The 15,942-nt window shown below is 33.2% G+C and overlaps 2 protein-coding genes across 2 annotated transcripts; one reads left to right on the top strand and one right to left on the bottom strand.

Annotated features, from left to right (window-relative positions):
• The first annotated feature begins 1,167 nt into the window (after positions 1 to 1,167).
• Positions 1,168 to 2,856, top strand: LOC120201803 (probable N-acetyltransferase HLS1-like). The gene is made up of 3 exons (XM_039202337.1): positions 1,168 to 1,353; positions 1,581 to 1,714; positions 1,989 to 2,856. Exons 1-3 carry the CDS (start codon positions 1,168 to 1,170, stop codon positions 2,854 to 2,856), a joined length of 1,188 nt encoding a protein of 395 aa, XP_039058268.1.
• Positions 2,857 to 7,282: 4,426 nt separating this feature from the next.
• On the bottom strand, positions 7,283 to 13,770 carry LOC120201830 (FIP1[V]-like protein). Its single transcript, XM_039202366.1, has 9 exons — positions 13,354 to 13,770; positions 12,800 to 12,987; positions 11,906 to 12,032; positions 11,684 to 11,752; positions 11,461 to 11,577; positions 11,271 to 11,372; positions 10,981 to 11,183; positions 8,707 to 10,642; positions 7,283 to 8,130 (listed from the first exon to the last, which is right to left on the bottom strand). The coding sequence occupies exons 1-9, from the start codon at positions 13,735 to 13,737 to the stop codon at positions 7,579 to 7,581; spliced, it is 3,678 nt and encodes a 1,225-aa protein (XP_039058297.1). The 5' UTR covers positions 13,738 to 13,770; the 3' UTR covers positions 7,283 to 7,578.
• Positions 13,771 to 15,942: the final 2,172 nt, after the last annotated feature.

The following is a 15,942-nucleotide window of genomic DNA, read 5'->3' on the forward strand; positions in this document are numbered from 1 at the left end:
TTATGCTTGTTGTGTCTTGATATGCTATAACTGTCTCTTGATAGATGATGTAATGATATGTTATCTCGTTATTTTTTATGATTTGGCATGATAAATCTTACTTTTTTTTATATCAATTTTATTACTGGACTTCCAATTTTCTCCATGTTTAATTGATCAATTAGTAATTGAAGTTCACCGAGGTCCGACTTGTTTATATTTTTATGATGTTAATATTAATCCTTGACGAGGCCGACGTTGATTGAGAAGATATATTTTAGGCTTGTTTTCAATTCAGTCTTGGCCGGACACGGAAAAAGAAGAAGTGCTTTTGATTGAGCGCTGAGCTGTCCTTTAGAACAGTATAAATTGGTTGGGGAAACATATGTACAAAAACATGTGAACGAGTACAAAGATTCAGGGAATCACATTGTGACACTATTGTTTCATTTTTGTGGTGCAGGCCATGTAGATCGTTTTACCACTTATTGTCCTTGCTAAATACGAAAACCAATCTGCCACTGTCTGCCTTTTCGTTTTCGTTTTCGTTTTCCTTTCAAATTCATCGGTAAATTATAAAATAGGATAAAGTACACAAATGATTCCGACTATAGAGTGTTATTTCAGTGAGTCTTTCGACTATCAAAAGTTACAAAGTGATTATCCGACTATTCATATGATCAAAATTCATCATTTTTTATTAAAAAAATGATGCCAGACTAACCTAGACATTAACATAATGATTAAGATATGATAATCGTTTGAGATTTGGGGATTAAATTTTATCATATCCAGTCGGTACTTGTTAGGTTAAAGTCCAACTCAGATTACCATAACTTTTTTAACAGAAAATAACGAGTTTGGAACATATGAATAGTTAGATGATCATTTTATATTTTTAATAGTCGGAATACTATTTTATAACTTTTAATAATCGGAGAACTCAACTAAGCAGCGCGTTATAGTTGAAGACCATTTGTGTACTTTACCTTATAAAATATTATATCCTAAACAGGTGCATCAACTTTTCATACAACTTGACCGGAAAACTCATACAACTCCAAGGACCAAATGTTAGGGTTTTAAAAGCTAAAACAGTTATGCACTGTATGTATATAACACTGAAAGCGAGGTGACTTTGAAGAAAGGTACAGTCTTTGATTTAAAAAAAATCATTATTTCCCATCAATGGTTGAAAGTGCAAGAGATAGGGTTCTTATTAGGGAATTCGATTATGGCAAAGACATTGAAGTGGTGGGGAAGATTGAGAAGAAGTGTGAGATTGGATCTAATACTAAGGGGACCTCCATTTTCACCAACATGATGGGTGACCCTTTGTTTAGGATTAGGTTCTTTCCACTTCATCTCATGCTGGTGAGTGTGATTCATTTACTCCTTTCCTGTACATTCATTGTCAACTTTCAAAACCTATATATTCATCTCTCCTGAAATAAAGCATTGTTTCTACTGATTTTTCAATATGGTTCTCCCTAAATCCTTGCCCATGAGATGAGATCATTGTTTTGATGTAGATAATATAACTGATGAAATAGGAAAATCGGCATGCATGAGAGACTGATGTGCCAGAAAATGCCCTACAGGTAGCTGAGTTGCGAGAGAATGGGGAGCTTGTCGGATTTATCAGGGGTTGCATCAAGCATGTCGGTACTAAATTTGGAAACAAAGATTTGAAGTTGGGTTGCATTCTAGGCCTTCGAGTATCTCCAACACATCGGTATATATATCTAAATATTCTCTCCCAGTCTTTTCCCGTAAAATTCCAATGTACAGTCACTGTTATTGCTTTTCAATCACATTTCTAGGGCAACAAAACCCTTGATCATCTTTTAAACCCTAGATAATCTTCTGCTCAATGCATGAAAAGGTCCTTTTTTCTTCTTCTTTTAATTTCCTTTTGGGTGCATTTGAAAAGATATTCACATGAAATACAGAAGTTGTTTGAAGTATATTTAGCTATTTTGGCATCTAATAAGTAACAAATATTGTAGGCGATTGGGGATCGGCTTGAAACTTGTGAGAGCAATGGAAGAATGGTTGATAAACAATGGAGCTCACTACACTTTCCTAGCAACAGAGAAGAACAATGTGGCCTCTAGGAATCTCTTCACTGCCAAATGCGAATACAGAAACTTAAGCTCACTGCTCATACTTGTTCAGCCGATAAGTTTTTCAATGGAGGATGATCCGTCTCAAGATATCAAAGTGGAAAAGCTGAATATAAGCCAGGCAATCACTTTGTATGACAACAAGCTCAAAGGCAAAGACTTGTATCCTACAGACATTGATGCAATTCTCAAGGAAAAGCTTAGCCTTGGCACATGGGTTTCTTATTTCAAACAAGACGAATGGATTGGTCTACACAGTAAAGAAAAAGATGGTGATATTATCAGCACAATCCCTCCTTCTTGGGCCGTGTTTAGCATATGGAACTCTTGTGAAGCTAATATAAAGAAACCCCATTATCCTTGTTTCAAGCTTCTTCATGAAATTGTGAACCATGCGAGGGAGAAGATGTTCCCTTGTTTGAAGATTCCAATGTGTGACTACTCACTTGAGAGACCATTGGGTTTCTTGTTTCTTTATGGGATCCATGGAGAAGGAGAGAGGCTTGGAGAGCTCATGGAATCTGCATGGAGTTTCGCACTGAGATTGGGTAAAGATATCCAGAATTGCAAGATGATAATTACTGAGTTAGGAGTGTCGGATCCGCTTATGGAACATGTCAGCCATGCATCATCATCCAAGTCAAGGATCGATGATCTTTGGTACTTTAAGAAGGCGAACGGCTCCATCAATGATGAAGACCACGAGCTTGGGATGATGGGAAATGTGGTTGTCGATCCTAGAGACTTTTAGGCTTCTTCAATCAATTATAAATCGTTATTTTCCGGTATATTTCCTTTCGTTTTATGTTTTATAATGATAGCGTGAAACAATCGATTTTAAAGTTAAGAAATAGTTGTCTCTAGAAGTATTAGGTTAAAACATGATATTTACATGAGTATTTGAACATCAATTTTTAACGTTGGTGAATGCATATCTTTTTCCGGGTGCGAAAGTGTTCACCTTAAAATCAGTTTATTTATGTTGGTTGTTTATTTTATTGACAATATACATCATGAAATTTTATTTGTGTATGTCACATACGAAAAAATTTATGCATATTCTAACAAATATTCTAAATCCGCCACTGATCATCGATAGTTAAGAGTCTTTCGAATAAATACTATCTTGTAATCGCTCGAAACTAATAAAAAAAGTTTTATGATAATAATATTTCGAAGGTTGAACCTAATTGGAAATACGGCATGCTTTATCACCGAAATAAACAACTTATAAACTGCTACTTAATTATGGGAATTTGTTCAACAGAAAGAAAACTTAAAACCTTATTATATATTATACTTTTTATATCACTTTAATCTTGAAATTTGCTTCTCATTTGTATGCTTTAATGAAACCTCATGCAGCAAATTACTTTGTTTGTGTGGGGAAAAATCGAACAATCTGGGTGTTGGTAACCCTAGCCACACACACACATATATGTACAGACTATTACCGAATTTTGTGACATTTTAAGGGTTTCTGCTCATATTTCTCTAAATTTTCATTGTCATTTGTTGAACTTCTTAATTGTATCATTGAACTTGTTATTTTATTAGAGATATTGTCGAAAAAATTAATTAGAGATAAGATGAATCTTTAAAATATTATTTGTTATTTATTATTTGATTAATTTAAATTTATAAAAAATAACATAATTCTTAAAGAATTTCATTTTTTAATTAGTTTAATTTAATTAGAGAAAATAATAAACAATAGTTTCATCGTTCTCATTTGATACTCTTGTACTTGACACGTGATCATTTGGAATTAGTTTAGATTTTTAAACATATAAATAAATTACTCCACCACAGGACTAGGAACCATAACCGGAAGAATAGCTGACATGTACTTTATGAAACAGGTAATTATGTAATCGAATGGTTCAAAGGACAATTTCTCAATAGTTTTTCTTTTGTCTGTTTATTTAGTTTTAACTACTGTTTGACCCATATATATTAATTTTCCACTTTTTTTTTAGCATCATTATATGAGAGAAACTAAATATTAAGATTAGCGGTTGAAAATGAAAAGATATTCACTGAAAAAATAATGAGTTAATCTCAGTCTTTGATTTCTCTCAATCCAATGATCTTACAAAGGTATAAAACTAAGAGAGTTCTACAGTGTAAGTGGATCTTAACCTATATATATCATGTCCCCAACATGTAGGGATGAATCGAAGGGGAGGATGGAGGCAGTCGCCCCCTGAAAATTTAGAATTATCATATATTTTATATTCTATTGAAAATTTGTTTTCGCTCCCTAGAATTTTGTAAGTTCAAGTTCGTCCATTTGGAATTTTAAAAATTCCAACATAAAATCTTACGACCGTCTTAGAATTTTCGGTTACAACTAAAAATATTATATATCGGCTCATTCCATGTAATAATAGATGTGACTGGTAGGCTTAGAAACTAAGTAGGAGCACGTTCCAGTAAAATATGGGCAACACATGGTCAGAAATAATTTGCTAGCGAAAAAAAGCACAAATTAATAGAAAAGATTTGAGAATGACATTAATGAACACCTTGTTTGTATGATAAAAACTCAAGGAATCAATGCAATGGTCGGTTGGGCATTCCTCTTACATCAAAATCACATATCTTTATACCAAATCATCATCAAGGTTCTTTAAATTATGGACTAATCATGTATGTTTACCATGATAATAAGAAAAAGTTCAGAGAAAAATTGTAGAGTTTTGATTCCTTGAAAAGTAAGAGGATTGGAAGGTATGGAGAAAGAGAGAGCTTTAAGAAAAGGGATGATTTTATTAGATGTTGTGTCGTTTTAGGAGTGAAAAATATGATTACAAGGGCCTGAAATTTTCCCTTATACGATTTACGTGTCCTTAAATGCTAGTATTGTCATTCTATACTTTAAAGAAGGTATTGATAATATTTCTGTTGGAGTATCAATAGGTTTGTTTTCACATGAATAATCACTTTCTTCCTGTTGGATATATCCCAATTTCTCCTCATTTTTTCCCTGTTGGATATATTAATCAGATTTTTTTATATAATTCTTTTTACTGAGATTAATTTGAATTTAATAGAATTATATTTTTATTTGGGTTAAAATTTAATTAGGTCTCGAGTCTAGTGTGGTTAAAAATTAATTGGATCTTAATTCTTAACGGGGTTGAGCTTTATATATATATATATATATATATATATATATATATATGTATAATATTTATGGTTAGTTCAGTTAATTAACCGATTTTAAACTGAATTTACTATTAGTTGAATATTAAAAAAATTAATTATTCCCTAACCCAACTAATTTGATGGTTGACCATTTTAATCAAATTACTTTGGTTTAATCCGTTAATTCAATTAAAATCGAGAAGTAAACACTTTTAGAAAAGGATGTCATTCTGAAAAATAAAAAAGGATATTAATTTTTTAATGGGCGAAATATAGGTGAAAATGCATATCCTCCCTACATCAAATTACATTATCAATTCCTTCCCACAAAAAATTACATTATCAATAAAATTGTTTTTATTTAAATTTAATTATAAATAATAATAATCAATATTACTGTGTTTTTAAAACTTACCTACCAAATTAAACTTACATAAAATAAATGATTTTACTATTTAAGTGAATTAACATAGTTAGAAAATAAAATTAAAAGTCAAACCAATTGGATCCCTAATTTTAAGATTAAATCATTGAACCAAATCATTTAATTATTTTTATAAAAGAAGAAAAATATTTTGATAATTCAAAAACAAGAAAAATTATGGATTTATGAAAATACAAAGGATCAAAACAAATAAAAAGTTAAAAAATTTATTTTTAAATTCTCAAAGTTAATTCTCAAATTTTTAAATTCACTTGTATTATCAAATCTTCTTATACGGTTGAATTGATTCTCAGTTCAACCAGTTTATTAACTTAATCTAAACTTAATCCCTCATTTGACTAACTAGTTTGGTTTACATATACAATCAAGGATCATAAATGAGATGAGACAAATCGTGAGCTACTCGAGATCAATTCGGTCAAAGCTCCATAAATACTCGAGTCGAACGAACTCGACTTAAGTTCTTAACGAATCAAAACGAGCTACTTAATACTCAACTCGAAAAGCTCATGAGCAACTCGAAAAAATTATATATTAAAATTTTATTTTCAAAAAATTAAATTATTGATAATATTAACATTTATATGTTGATTTTTTTTAAAATACAATATAATATTTTCATATACTTAAGGTTTATGTTTGAGTTCAAGTTTAAGCTTCAACTAAGTTTATATTTTTTTCCGAGCCTTTTTAAGCTTCAAATCATGGTTTCGAGTTCAAATCGAGCTTCAAAATTTTAGACTCGCAAGTTTTCGAACCGAGTCGAGCTTCATTTATAGTTTTCGAGTCGAGTCGAGTCGAGCTCAACAATACTCGAGCTCAACTCGTTTAGGGCCCAATCCAACCAGTTGAATATGCTTTTCCATGAATAGAAAAAGTCCCATAATTTGATCTAATTTTACGTTGGAATTCGTTTAGTTGATTCTTATATATGCATGCCTTCCGTTAGTTCTTTGATGGCATCTAACACGGAAGAGATTCATATATCACAACATAACATTGCCATCTGCAACTGCTTATAATTACCAAGTAGAAGGCTATATCCAGTAAAAAAAAAAGATTAAAATTTCATAATGGAATATATGATAAAGGGCAAATTTTCTTACATATTGTAGTTGCATGTATGGAACTGAAAAAACTATTTTCTCATCTAGGGTTATTGCTACAATACATCATGGAAGACACCTGGATTACTTGACGGCTTCTATAAGACGCCTAGATTACACGGCGTCTTTTGACAGACACTGTTTGAACTTGCAGCGTTGGTAGCTTGCAGGCAGGCATGCATCTTGAGATAAGTCCGGTGATCTTTACGTCTTAAAGTACCATAGCAATGACCGTATATAAAAAATAATTTTCCTAACGGCAATTAAATTTTGCCTATAATAAAGGTATTGCAGATGTGGCTAAGCATCCCAATATATGAAAAAGAAATAATCAAAGCTAACTTATAAACCATGATTAACCAAAGCTTTTAGAATTCATTAACCAAAGCTTGATGAAAACAATAACTCCTCAACATTGTTTGCAATGAATCAGCTTAGATCTTAAAGCAGAAATGCTATCATCGTGACCATAAAGAATCGTATACTGTTGGCTAGACAAAGAATTGTAACCACCACAAAACTTCAAAATTTACCCCAACTTCTTTTTTGCAATGTTGTAGTATATGGAACAAACATGATCATTGTGAACTTTAGAGGAATATACCATTGACATTACTTGCCCCTCAAAAAGGAGAACGAAAATCTTGCTTGTTCTGAAATATGCATGCAGATTAAGAGTGGTAATTAATCATCCTGATTGCAATCCATCCAGATCTCCAAGAAAACCAGGTGACTACCATTTCCAGTAAGATTGTATGAAGTAAACTAAACGCTAACTTACCCCCCACTGCCTCCTTCGAGCAGGCCTCCGTCTCTTTGTTTCATCAGTCTGGTCAACTTGGGGAGCAGAAGTCTTGTTCGGTTCACGTTTTACGGTGATCGGATCCTTAAACCGTTCCCTTCTTTTCTCCATCTTTGCCAGTGTCTCCAGTATCCGTCTGTTTTCACATTCAACCACAGCTCCATTCTTCTCAGAAGCATCATCAACGAGCAACGTTTTCACCGTTATCTTGTTACTTTGCATCATTGTCTCGGAAGCATTTTCCTTTTCCAGATCAGTGTCTTCTGAAATTTGCTCTTCATTTATAATCTGACCCTCCTCAATATCCAAATCTTTGTTGCACTCTGCAACTGAAAACTTACTAAACTGTTTCTCATTATTCCTTATGCCATCCGTATTCGGGATGTTCATATTAACTTCTTTGCTTCCATACGAGTCATCAAATTCCATAACAGATTTCTGCTTGTTCGGATGTTCCGAGCCCATTTTTTTTAGCCTTCCGTTGCATACTTTGCTTCTACTATCTGAATGTCTCACAGAAGGCTGCAGAAGGTATTATCATATGGAAATGTTACAGATTATAATTTATAATTTTACGTATATCTAGAGAAGTGGAAGCTAAAAAGGTCAGATGAAATGACAAAACAAATGATTATATACCATGCTCAATAACGAAATCTAGGAAGAAACAGATACCGACCATGATTAACCTATGAATCTAAGAATGTAAGAACGCAAGTAATGCAGTGACACAAAAAGAATTAAGAACTGTCAATTTTCTGCAAACGATGAGAAATCATTTTTGACGAATAAAAACTTAAACCGACAGAGACCAGAAAAATCTGTAGCTTGGCCCAAAGAAGCTAAAATGTACTAATTTTGAAAGCAAAAGCCTAACACTATCATCAGCTAATGAAGAAGGTACTTATTCTAAAATAAATTAACCTGTATTTCACCTAGAATTGAAGGAATTTAAGGAAGAGAATTATAGATAAGATCAAAAGAAAAGATGCAAGATGAGCAGATGAAAAAAAGAGACTTGGCCAACACAATTAGAACACACGTATATACAAGTACAAATGTTACAAGATTTTTTGACCTTAGTTTCCCCAACTTTACCTTTCCTTCCCCAACAATCAAGTCAGCTGGGTCCCTGTCCTTCGGGAACTCCTGCTCATGCTCACCTCTATAACTAATAAAAGATCTTTTAAGACAAGTGGCAGGATTTCTTTCACTTATCATTTCATATCCATGATGCTCCAACATTGAATCATTAAGAAACATCTCATCCCTAAGTGATCCATGCCTAGCATGAATTAAATCATGCTTAGAAGACTTTTCATAAGAAAAAGACACCCCTTGATTAAACAATTTATCATTTACAAGTAATTTATCCTCTCTCCAGTGTAGTACTCTAGATTGCTTACTACGACCTTCTCCCTGTGATTGAACTTGTTTATCATTTTGTAAATCATGGTCATCGGTATAATTATAGGAACTGAACCAAGAACCATCTAGGTCTTCCTCATGATATACTAATCTCTGATGTCTATGGCATCTTTCAATTAGATTGGAGTGATATTCCTCATTTCTTGATGATACAGTATTAAACCACCTATTATGTGCAGATAGTTCTCTGTCAGTTTCCAAGGCCAGATATCTACTATGCGTGTGTCTCTGATACTCATCTTCACTTTCAGTAGGCCCTGATCTACCCAAATGGAAATAGGCACCGTCAACATATCTACCTTTTCTGCCAGAAACTTGTGCATCTCTCCTGATTGGTGGTCTGCGCCTCTCATATGGTTCAACCATACCCCTTTCAGAATGTGTGAATGAAATAGATGTACCATACTTTTGTTTTAACCACTCATCTTCATGCTTACAATCTAATGGGCAATCACCGTGATCAGTTTTCTTTCTAAATTTCAGTCTGTTATTTCTCCTTTTCCATTGAATATTCCTTTCTGCAGAAGCAGAGGAATACCTTGAAACAAAACTCTCAGTCTCAGATTCTCCATAAGTGTGAGGAACCAGACTCTTCTGACCAGGACGTCTTCGTCCGTGATACAAAAACCCATCCATATCATCTTCTTTAGCTTTGTAACCTTTTCTTTCATGATAAAACTCCTCATTCCAGATTTTTCTAGCAAACTGATCCGATTCCTTTCTAAAGCGAAAATAAGCTTTTCCATCAAATGCAGAAAGATGGCTGTCAGTGAATCTTTTACTGCTGTTAACATAAAGTTTTTTATCCCAGTAGTACGAGGAACTTTCTTTATCATGATAAAAAAGATCTTCCGATCTTTCTTTTCGCTTCCCATGGTAAACAGATGATTGGTATTTATAACAGAGTTCCCTTGCATTTGATGAATGAGAAGCTTCATAACAGTTTTTAGGGTATATCTTCTGGTTGATAATACCGTTAGGCCTACCATGGTGATGCTTCCATTTTTCCTCAATGGGATTTCCATGTCTTCGACATCTTTTCCAAACACCCTCTCCATCTGATGATCGATATGTGTCATACTCATCATCACCTTCGACCAAGATCCTCTCTTTCACATGATGCCGGTGTCTCCAACTCCCATTCTTTTGCTTGTCTCTCAAGGGAATTTTACGTACTGAAAAATCTTCTCCATCATCTGATTTTATTTTGTGGCTACCACTTCTGGTGCCCTTATGATCAACTGACTTCTGTAATCCAGTTCCGGAACCTATTGATTTTCTTCTTGATGGACTTTGGGTTTCCACATAAGCAGTGTGAACACTATCTTCGGTTCTTTCTTCAGAATTATTTTCAGAAAAGGAAAATGTGGGGCTAAAATGACTTCGATTGTCATGTGATAGTTTGGTTTCAGTAATGTAGGTATCTGGTCGGTGGGTATTTCTGAAGGCCACTTCATTTCCCTTATTTTTTCTTTCAATTGCTTCAGCAGTTCCTCCTAAAATGCAAACTTCCATATTTGAATGACATTTTTCATTCATATCAGAGACATTTTCCTTTCTGTGACCACCAGGCTCAAGTGAAGTTCGATTAGATGCTGACAACGACCTAATCAGATTAAAACAATAAATTTAGTCTGTAAATAATCACTAAAAAACTGGAACTAATATGCAGCCTATTCATCAGAAGCTGATACATGCAGATGAAGTTTAAAATGCCACCTGTAAATATACTAAATATGCCAACATTAAACCTTGTCCGCAAGTGTCAAACAAGTAATAGTATCTTTTTGTATGGAATCCCTGTTTTTTTTATAGGGCCGGAGATCCCTTTAACACTTGAAACTAGGACAATAGAAGCTTCAACAAGGGATATGCAGGACAAATCAAGCATGTAGAGAACTCAACAGAGGAAAAATACATTTTAAAATAGAAAATGATTCAGACCTCCCCAAAGAAGATGTGGACACATTTATGACCCTTGCATAATGCTCTCCTTTCAGTTCAACGCTGCTAGCACTAACAGAAAAGCAAGCGTCTCTATCAACCTGATCCATTTTCCCAGATTCTGAGACATCAGACTTGCTAGCAGGACCTAGTTCCTCCTTTGCAGATTTGGATGAATCCACAGTGGAATCCTGCACAGGTATCTGGAGCCAACCCATGGAATTGAAAATGATAAGAGGTTCCAATATGTAAGAATTGTTCATATAAAGACTAGAGTAATAATAGCAGACCTGTATAATAACATCAGAATCTTGAAAACGCAGACGTCTTATTTCCATGGATGGTTGGCGTTCGTTGATGCTGTCTTCAACTTGAATTGCTCTCCCTTTTGGCTGAAATAATAAGCCACTAAATAATGAAACACCACCCATGAAACAGATAATATAAAGATCTTATCAGATCCTGCAGCTTTAGGCATACCAATTGCAAGAGCATCTCCCCTCTATCAGCAAATTTTAATGACGAGTCAATTTTGGCTACATCCTCGGTCATAGCTCCTCGAGTTACTCTCTCATGACCAGCCTCACCTTCATAAGCCTATTGCCATACAAAAAAAATGTTGGAAATCTCAGATAATAGAGATAGCTTTTACAATTCATTCCTGAAAACAAAAAAGTCTACAATGAAGATTAAAATAACAAACCTGGTCAAATTTTGAAGAATAATGAGAAGGAATCATAGCCTGCTTTGACGACTGTTGCTGAAATTTCTCCTGTTAAATAACTCAATAAAAGGTTTCTGTAAGCAGGTGCTATTAAGAAAAATCATACAGCTAAACAACAACCATATTCTAATAACAGAAGAAATCAGTTATGCTACAAGCTGAAATATGGTAAGGCAATTAGAGCAATAATAATTGACTTACCAGGGAGGTACAGTATTCTTTCCAGCTATCCTCATTGAATCCAAAATTGAAGAAATCTATTATATCTGCGCAAGGATGCCTCCAAGGTTTCTCCTCAAATGCATCAATATTTACATCCAATATTGTCCTAAAAGAATAATACCCAAAAAGCTCAGGATGGCATTAATTTTCATTACGCAGCTTTAGACAGTACGAAAATTTGGCATTTTTCAAGGAAGATAAAGGAAACCATATCTTTGATGCAAAACTTGTAAGGAGTAAATGCCTTAAATGGTTACTTGGGATGGAGATAAATCGTATTAAAGTGATCATCTATCAGTTTTGGGGCTATATCTTGCGTTGGTAGGATAAAAAAAAACTTTGGTATACTATCCTATTAACCATCCAATGCCCTCTGCCTCTCTGCCTATATCGCTGTTAAAAGTCGGCAACCAGAAGTTGAGACTAAGTATGTGATGTCTGCACAACCAGTTATTTTGAAGATGAACTTCAGAGGTGTCGTCGAGTGGTGTCTAATGTATGTTGTTCATACAGTCGTTGGACATTTGGATTGGGGTTGGGATTGTTGGTGGTGCTTTTGAGTGGCAAAATGTGTATTTATGCATGTTTGATACAAACATACATATATATTATGCGTTTTTGGATGGGAGATCGTATTCATAGTGATGTTATTAAGAAATTGTTACTGGCTTGGTATGAGTGATGGTGGAACACAAACTATTTTCTTCCCCTTAAGTTAGGGTTTCAATCTCTACTTTCAATGTAATGAAATAAATCTATGGAGACTTTGTTACTTTTAAAAAAAAATGGCATTTTTCAATACATAATACATGAAAGAAACTTCTAGCAGATTAAGGTTGAAATGTATTCAGAGATAAGAAGGCATCCACTGACCTATACCATGGAAGGGAAAAACCATATCCAAATTGATGTGGCAATGGTTTCATGGAAGCGACCATCTTTTGGTCATAAACATCATCTTCCCTATCACCACTTCTTGACATAGAAGAGAATGAGGACATACCAGTAAGTCCATTAACCCTTATATTACTTGCAAAAGATGATCCATGAAGTCTCGCATACTACAAAATGAATGAATCAACACAAATCATGAAAAAATATTTACCTGCTTTGATACAATAAACTCAAAGATTATAAACGACTGTGGTTTACATTAAATAAAGCTAAAATAATGCTAGCATACACATTTTTTAATAGTACGGAGTGATGTAGAGTCTTTTTTATTCATTGATAACGAACACACCTCACATTACTCCATTACTCACGTCAGACGCAACTACTTGAACTCATCCTCTAAGGAGAATAACACTATTTTTTTTTATCAAAAGGTGAATACCATTAGCTTTAACCACTAAGGTCATTTCATGGGTTCATGCTAATATATACATAAAACCGAAACAAAACATACAAAAATAATGCCAAAATACCTTTAAGTGTGAACGAAACTCAATTTTAGTCCCACTCCCCCTTTCTACACCATTCCCACTAGGATTCAGGTCCGACCCGTCACTTTTCAACCGCCTTGAAATCTTATCCGACGTCGTTCCCTCCACCCCAAACTCGCCATTTTCATTCTCTTCAAAGCCACCACTGTGACTCCTAGCGCCGGTGACCGGAAACTTCTCGCACTCATCATCGTTCAAGACAATGTTCAAATCGTCCTCGCTGTCACTATATTGCATAACTGAATCCACAATGAACTTCTCATCAGCCTCGGTGCTTTTGGAGCCATCGGTAGGGCTATTCTGTTCTGGTTCAATGTGCAATCCGTCGACAACGTCCGCATACAAATCGCCAAAATCATCTTCCATCGACCCCGTTTCTTTTTTCCTTTCTAGTGTCGGCGTACAATACTAGTGGAACCTAATAGTCATAAGTTATTTGGGTTTTAAATTCATACTGGTTCAAGGAAAACGTAGTACAGAGAAGGTAAAGAACCCAGGATCTAAAACCCTGCAGAAGCCATGAATGCCGGCTATTGAAGTTTGGGCCTTGGGAATTTCTTTTCGTTGATTAATGATCCGTACCTGACCTTAATTTGGGCTCCTTTTCAACTGCCATTTTATAATTTAATTTAAGGATAAATTATACTTATACCACTTAATTATTATCTTTTTTTCATTTTGACCATCATTTTTTTATTTTCTCAATCAGATCACTTATTTATTTAAATGAGGTCAATCAAGTCACTTGTTAACATTAAATAGAAGTGTTGATGTGATAATTAACAAAAATAAATATAAGTACACATTTATTCCTCAATGTTTATACATTCTACCAATTCAATTCTAATTTTAATTTAATTCTATAAAAATTTCATATTCTAATCAAATAGCACGTGTCACTGTGTTTGATTGACAATTTTCATATAGTTAGGGGGGAAAACCAAATATATATTTTAAACTCTAGTTAATGCAAAATTGAAAAATAAAATAATTTTGAGATTTTTATAATTTAAAATTAAAATTGATATTTTATCTATTATATATACATATTAGAAAATTTAAAATTATATTAAAAATTAATTTAGCAAAATCAAACTCAAGAACACAATTTAAATCATAAAATAAAGCATACCTAGAGAAGCAAATCGCGTGATAGATTTTATCACCAAACAGATGTGGAAGCACCATGAAGACACCAACTTCCTGAAAGAGTACCCTAAAGAAACTGAGGAGCTGCTGATAGTGGACAAGACGGGAAGCTAGGCGACCTTTTTCCTTTTCAACCAAAAAAAATCATAAAATAAATTTGTAATTTAAATCTTAAGTTTTTGCAATCAAAATATTTTTTGTGAATTATTTTTTATTCACCTAAAGGTAATTTTAATCATGTTAACGTTGAAACTTAAATTACACATTTTGAATGATTGAATCTAATAAAAATTTAACTAAAATATAAATAATTCATACAATTATAATAAAAAATTAAATTTATTAATTAAATTAAAAATACTCGATTTAATGATTATATATTCAATTGTAAATATGAACAATAAGAAATATTAAATTTAATTTTAAAATATAAAAATCTCAAACTTACTTTATCTTTCAATTTTATATCAATTAGAGTTTAAAATACATATATGTAAAATCTTTTCTAAACGCTCGATTGGTTAGAGTGCTCTAAAATTTTCTAATTGGCATCTATGAGGCACGGCACGGGAACGGTAAGAAAATTCCGTTTCATGTACTCGATACTATCTTGGCACAGGGACAATATGGAAATATATCACGGTGACAGGGTACGGTTGAATGAACTTAGAGATATTTGATGCTTACTTAAAGACGTTTTGAAGACGATATATGATATCACATTCGTCTTTAGAGGTAATCTTCACATTTTTCATTAAAAATTATATAATAAAAAAATCACACAAAATCTTATTTTCATCATCCGTGATTCATTGGCATCGTTGGTTTGGGCACCGTTTTAAGTGTTTTGTGTGCTAACAACAGAAATGTATTGGTAAAATAGGAACTGCAAAATAAAATTGTTAGCGCTAATTAGAAATCTATAAAAATAAATTTATTTTAAAGGTATTTTTCTTTTTAATGTGAGATATGTGTTCATATTCCCTTGAACATAACCAATAAAATGTTAGTATAATAATAAAATTATCCCCAACGTTTGCATAAATGATCACTTTGTTGCTATTTTGTTTTTGAGCATTTTAACCTCTAAGATTTTATTTTAGAGCAAAATTTCCCTTGGGTAGATGAAAATCATTAGTTTGGCTAACGGTAAAATTTTCCTATTGATGTAGCAGGTTCACGTGTGATGTCAAGCCATTAAAAAAATATTTTTAATCTATTTTTAAATATATTTTTATAAGTGCATATGTAATTAATTATAATTATAGTTTACTCTAAAAATATTTTTTTTGTTGAAGTGGCATCACAAATGGATTTACCACATCCGTATGAAATATTGACATTTAGTTAACTAATAATTTTCATCCAACCAGGGAAGATTATGCTTCAAAATGAAATGTTAAAGGTTAAAATACTAAAAAA

This window comes from Hibiscus syriacus, unplaced genomic scaffold, assembly GCF_006381635.1.
Source record: "Hibiscus syriacus cultivar Baekdansim isolate YM2019G1 unplaced genomic scaffold, ASM638163v2 tig00008013_pilon, whole genome shotgun sequence".
NCBI classification, from domain to species: Eukaryota; Viridiplantae; Streptophyta; class Magnoliopsida; order Malvales; family Malvaceae; genus Hibiscus; species Hibiscus syriacus.

Bases quoted from the DNA above. Each gene is read 5' to 3' on its own strand.
- LOC120201803 (XM_039202337.1), top strand. From the start codon at position 1,168: ATGGTTGAAAGTGCAAGAGATAGGGTTCTTATTAGGGAATTCGATTAT. The intron at 1,354-1,580 runs GTGAGTGTGATT...AATGCCCTACAG, and splicing joins TTCCACTTCATCTCATGCTG to GTAGCTGAGTTGCGAGAGAA. The intron at 1,715-1,988 runs GTATATATATCT...CAAATATTGTAG, and splicing joins CGAGTATCTCCAACACATCG to GCGATTGGGGATCGGCTTGA.
- LOC120201830 (XM_039202366.1), bottom strand. From the start codon at position 13,737: ATGGAAGATGATTTTGGCGATTTGTATGCGGACGTTGTCGACGGATTG. The intron at 11,578-11,683 runs GTTTGTTATTTT...GTATGGCAATAG, and splicing joins ATTCTTCAAAATTTGACCAG to GCTTATGAAGGTGAGGCTGG. The intron at 10,643-10,980 runs GTCTGAATCATT...TAATCTGATTAG, and splicing joins TCCACATCTTCTTTGGGGAG to GTCGTTGTCAGCATCTAATC.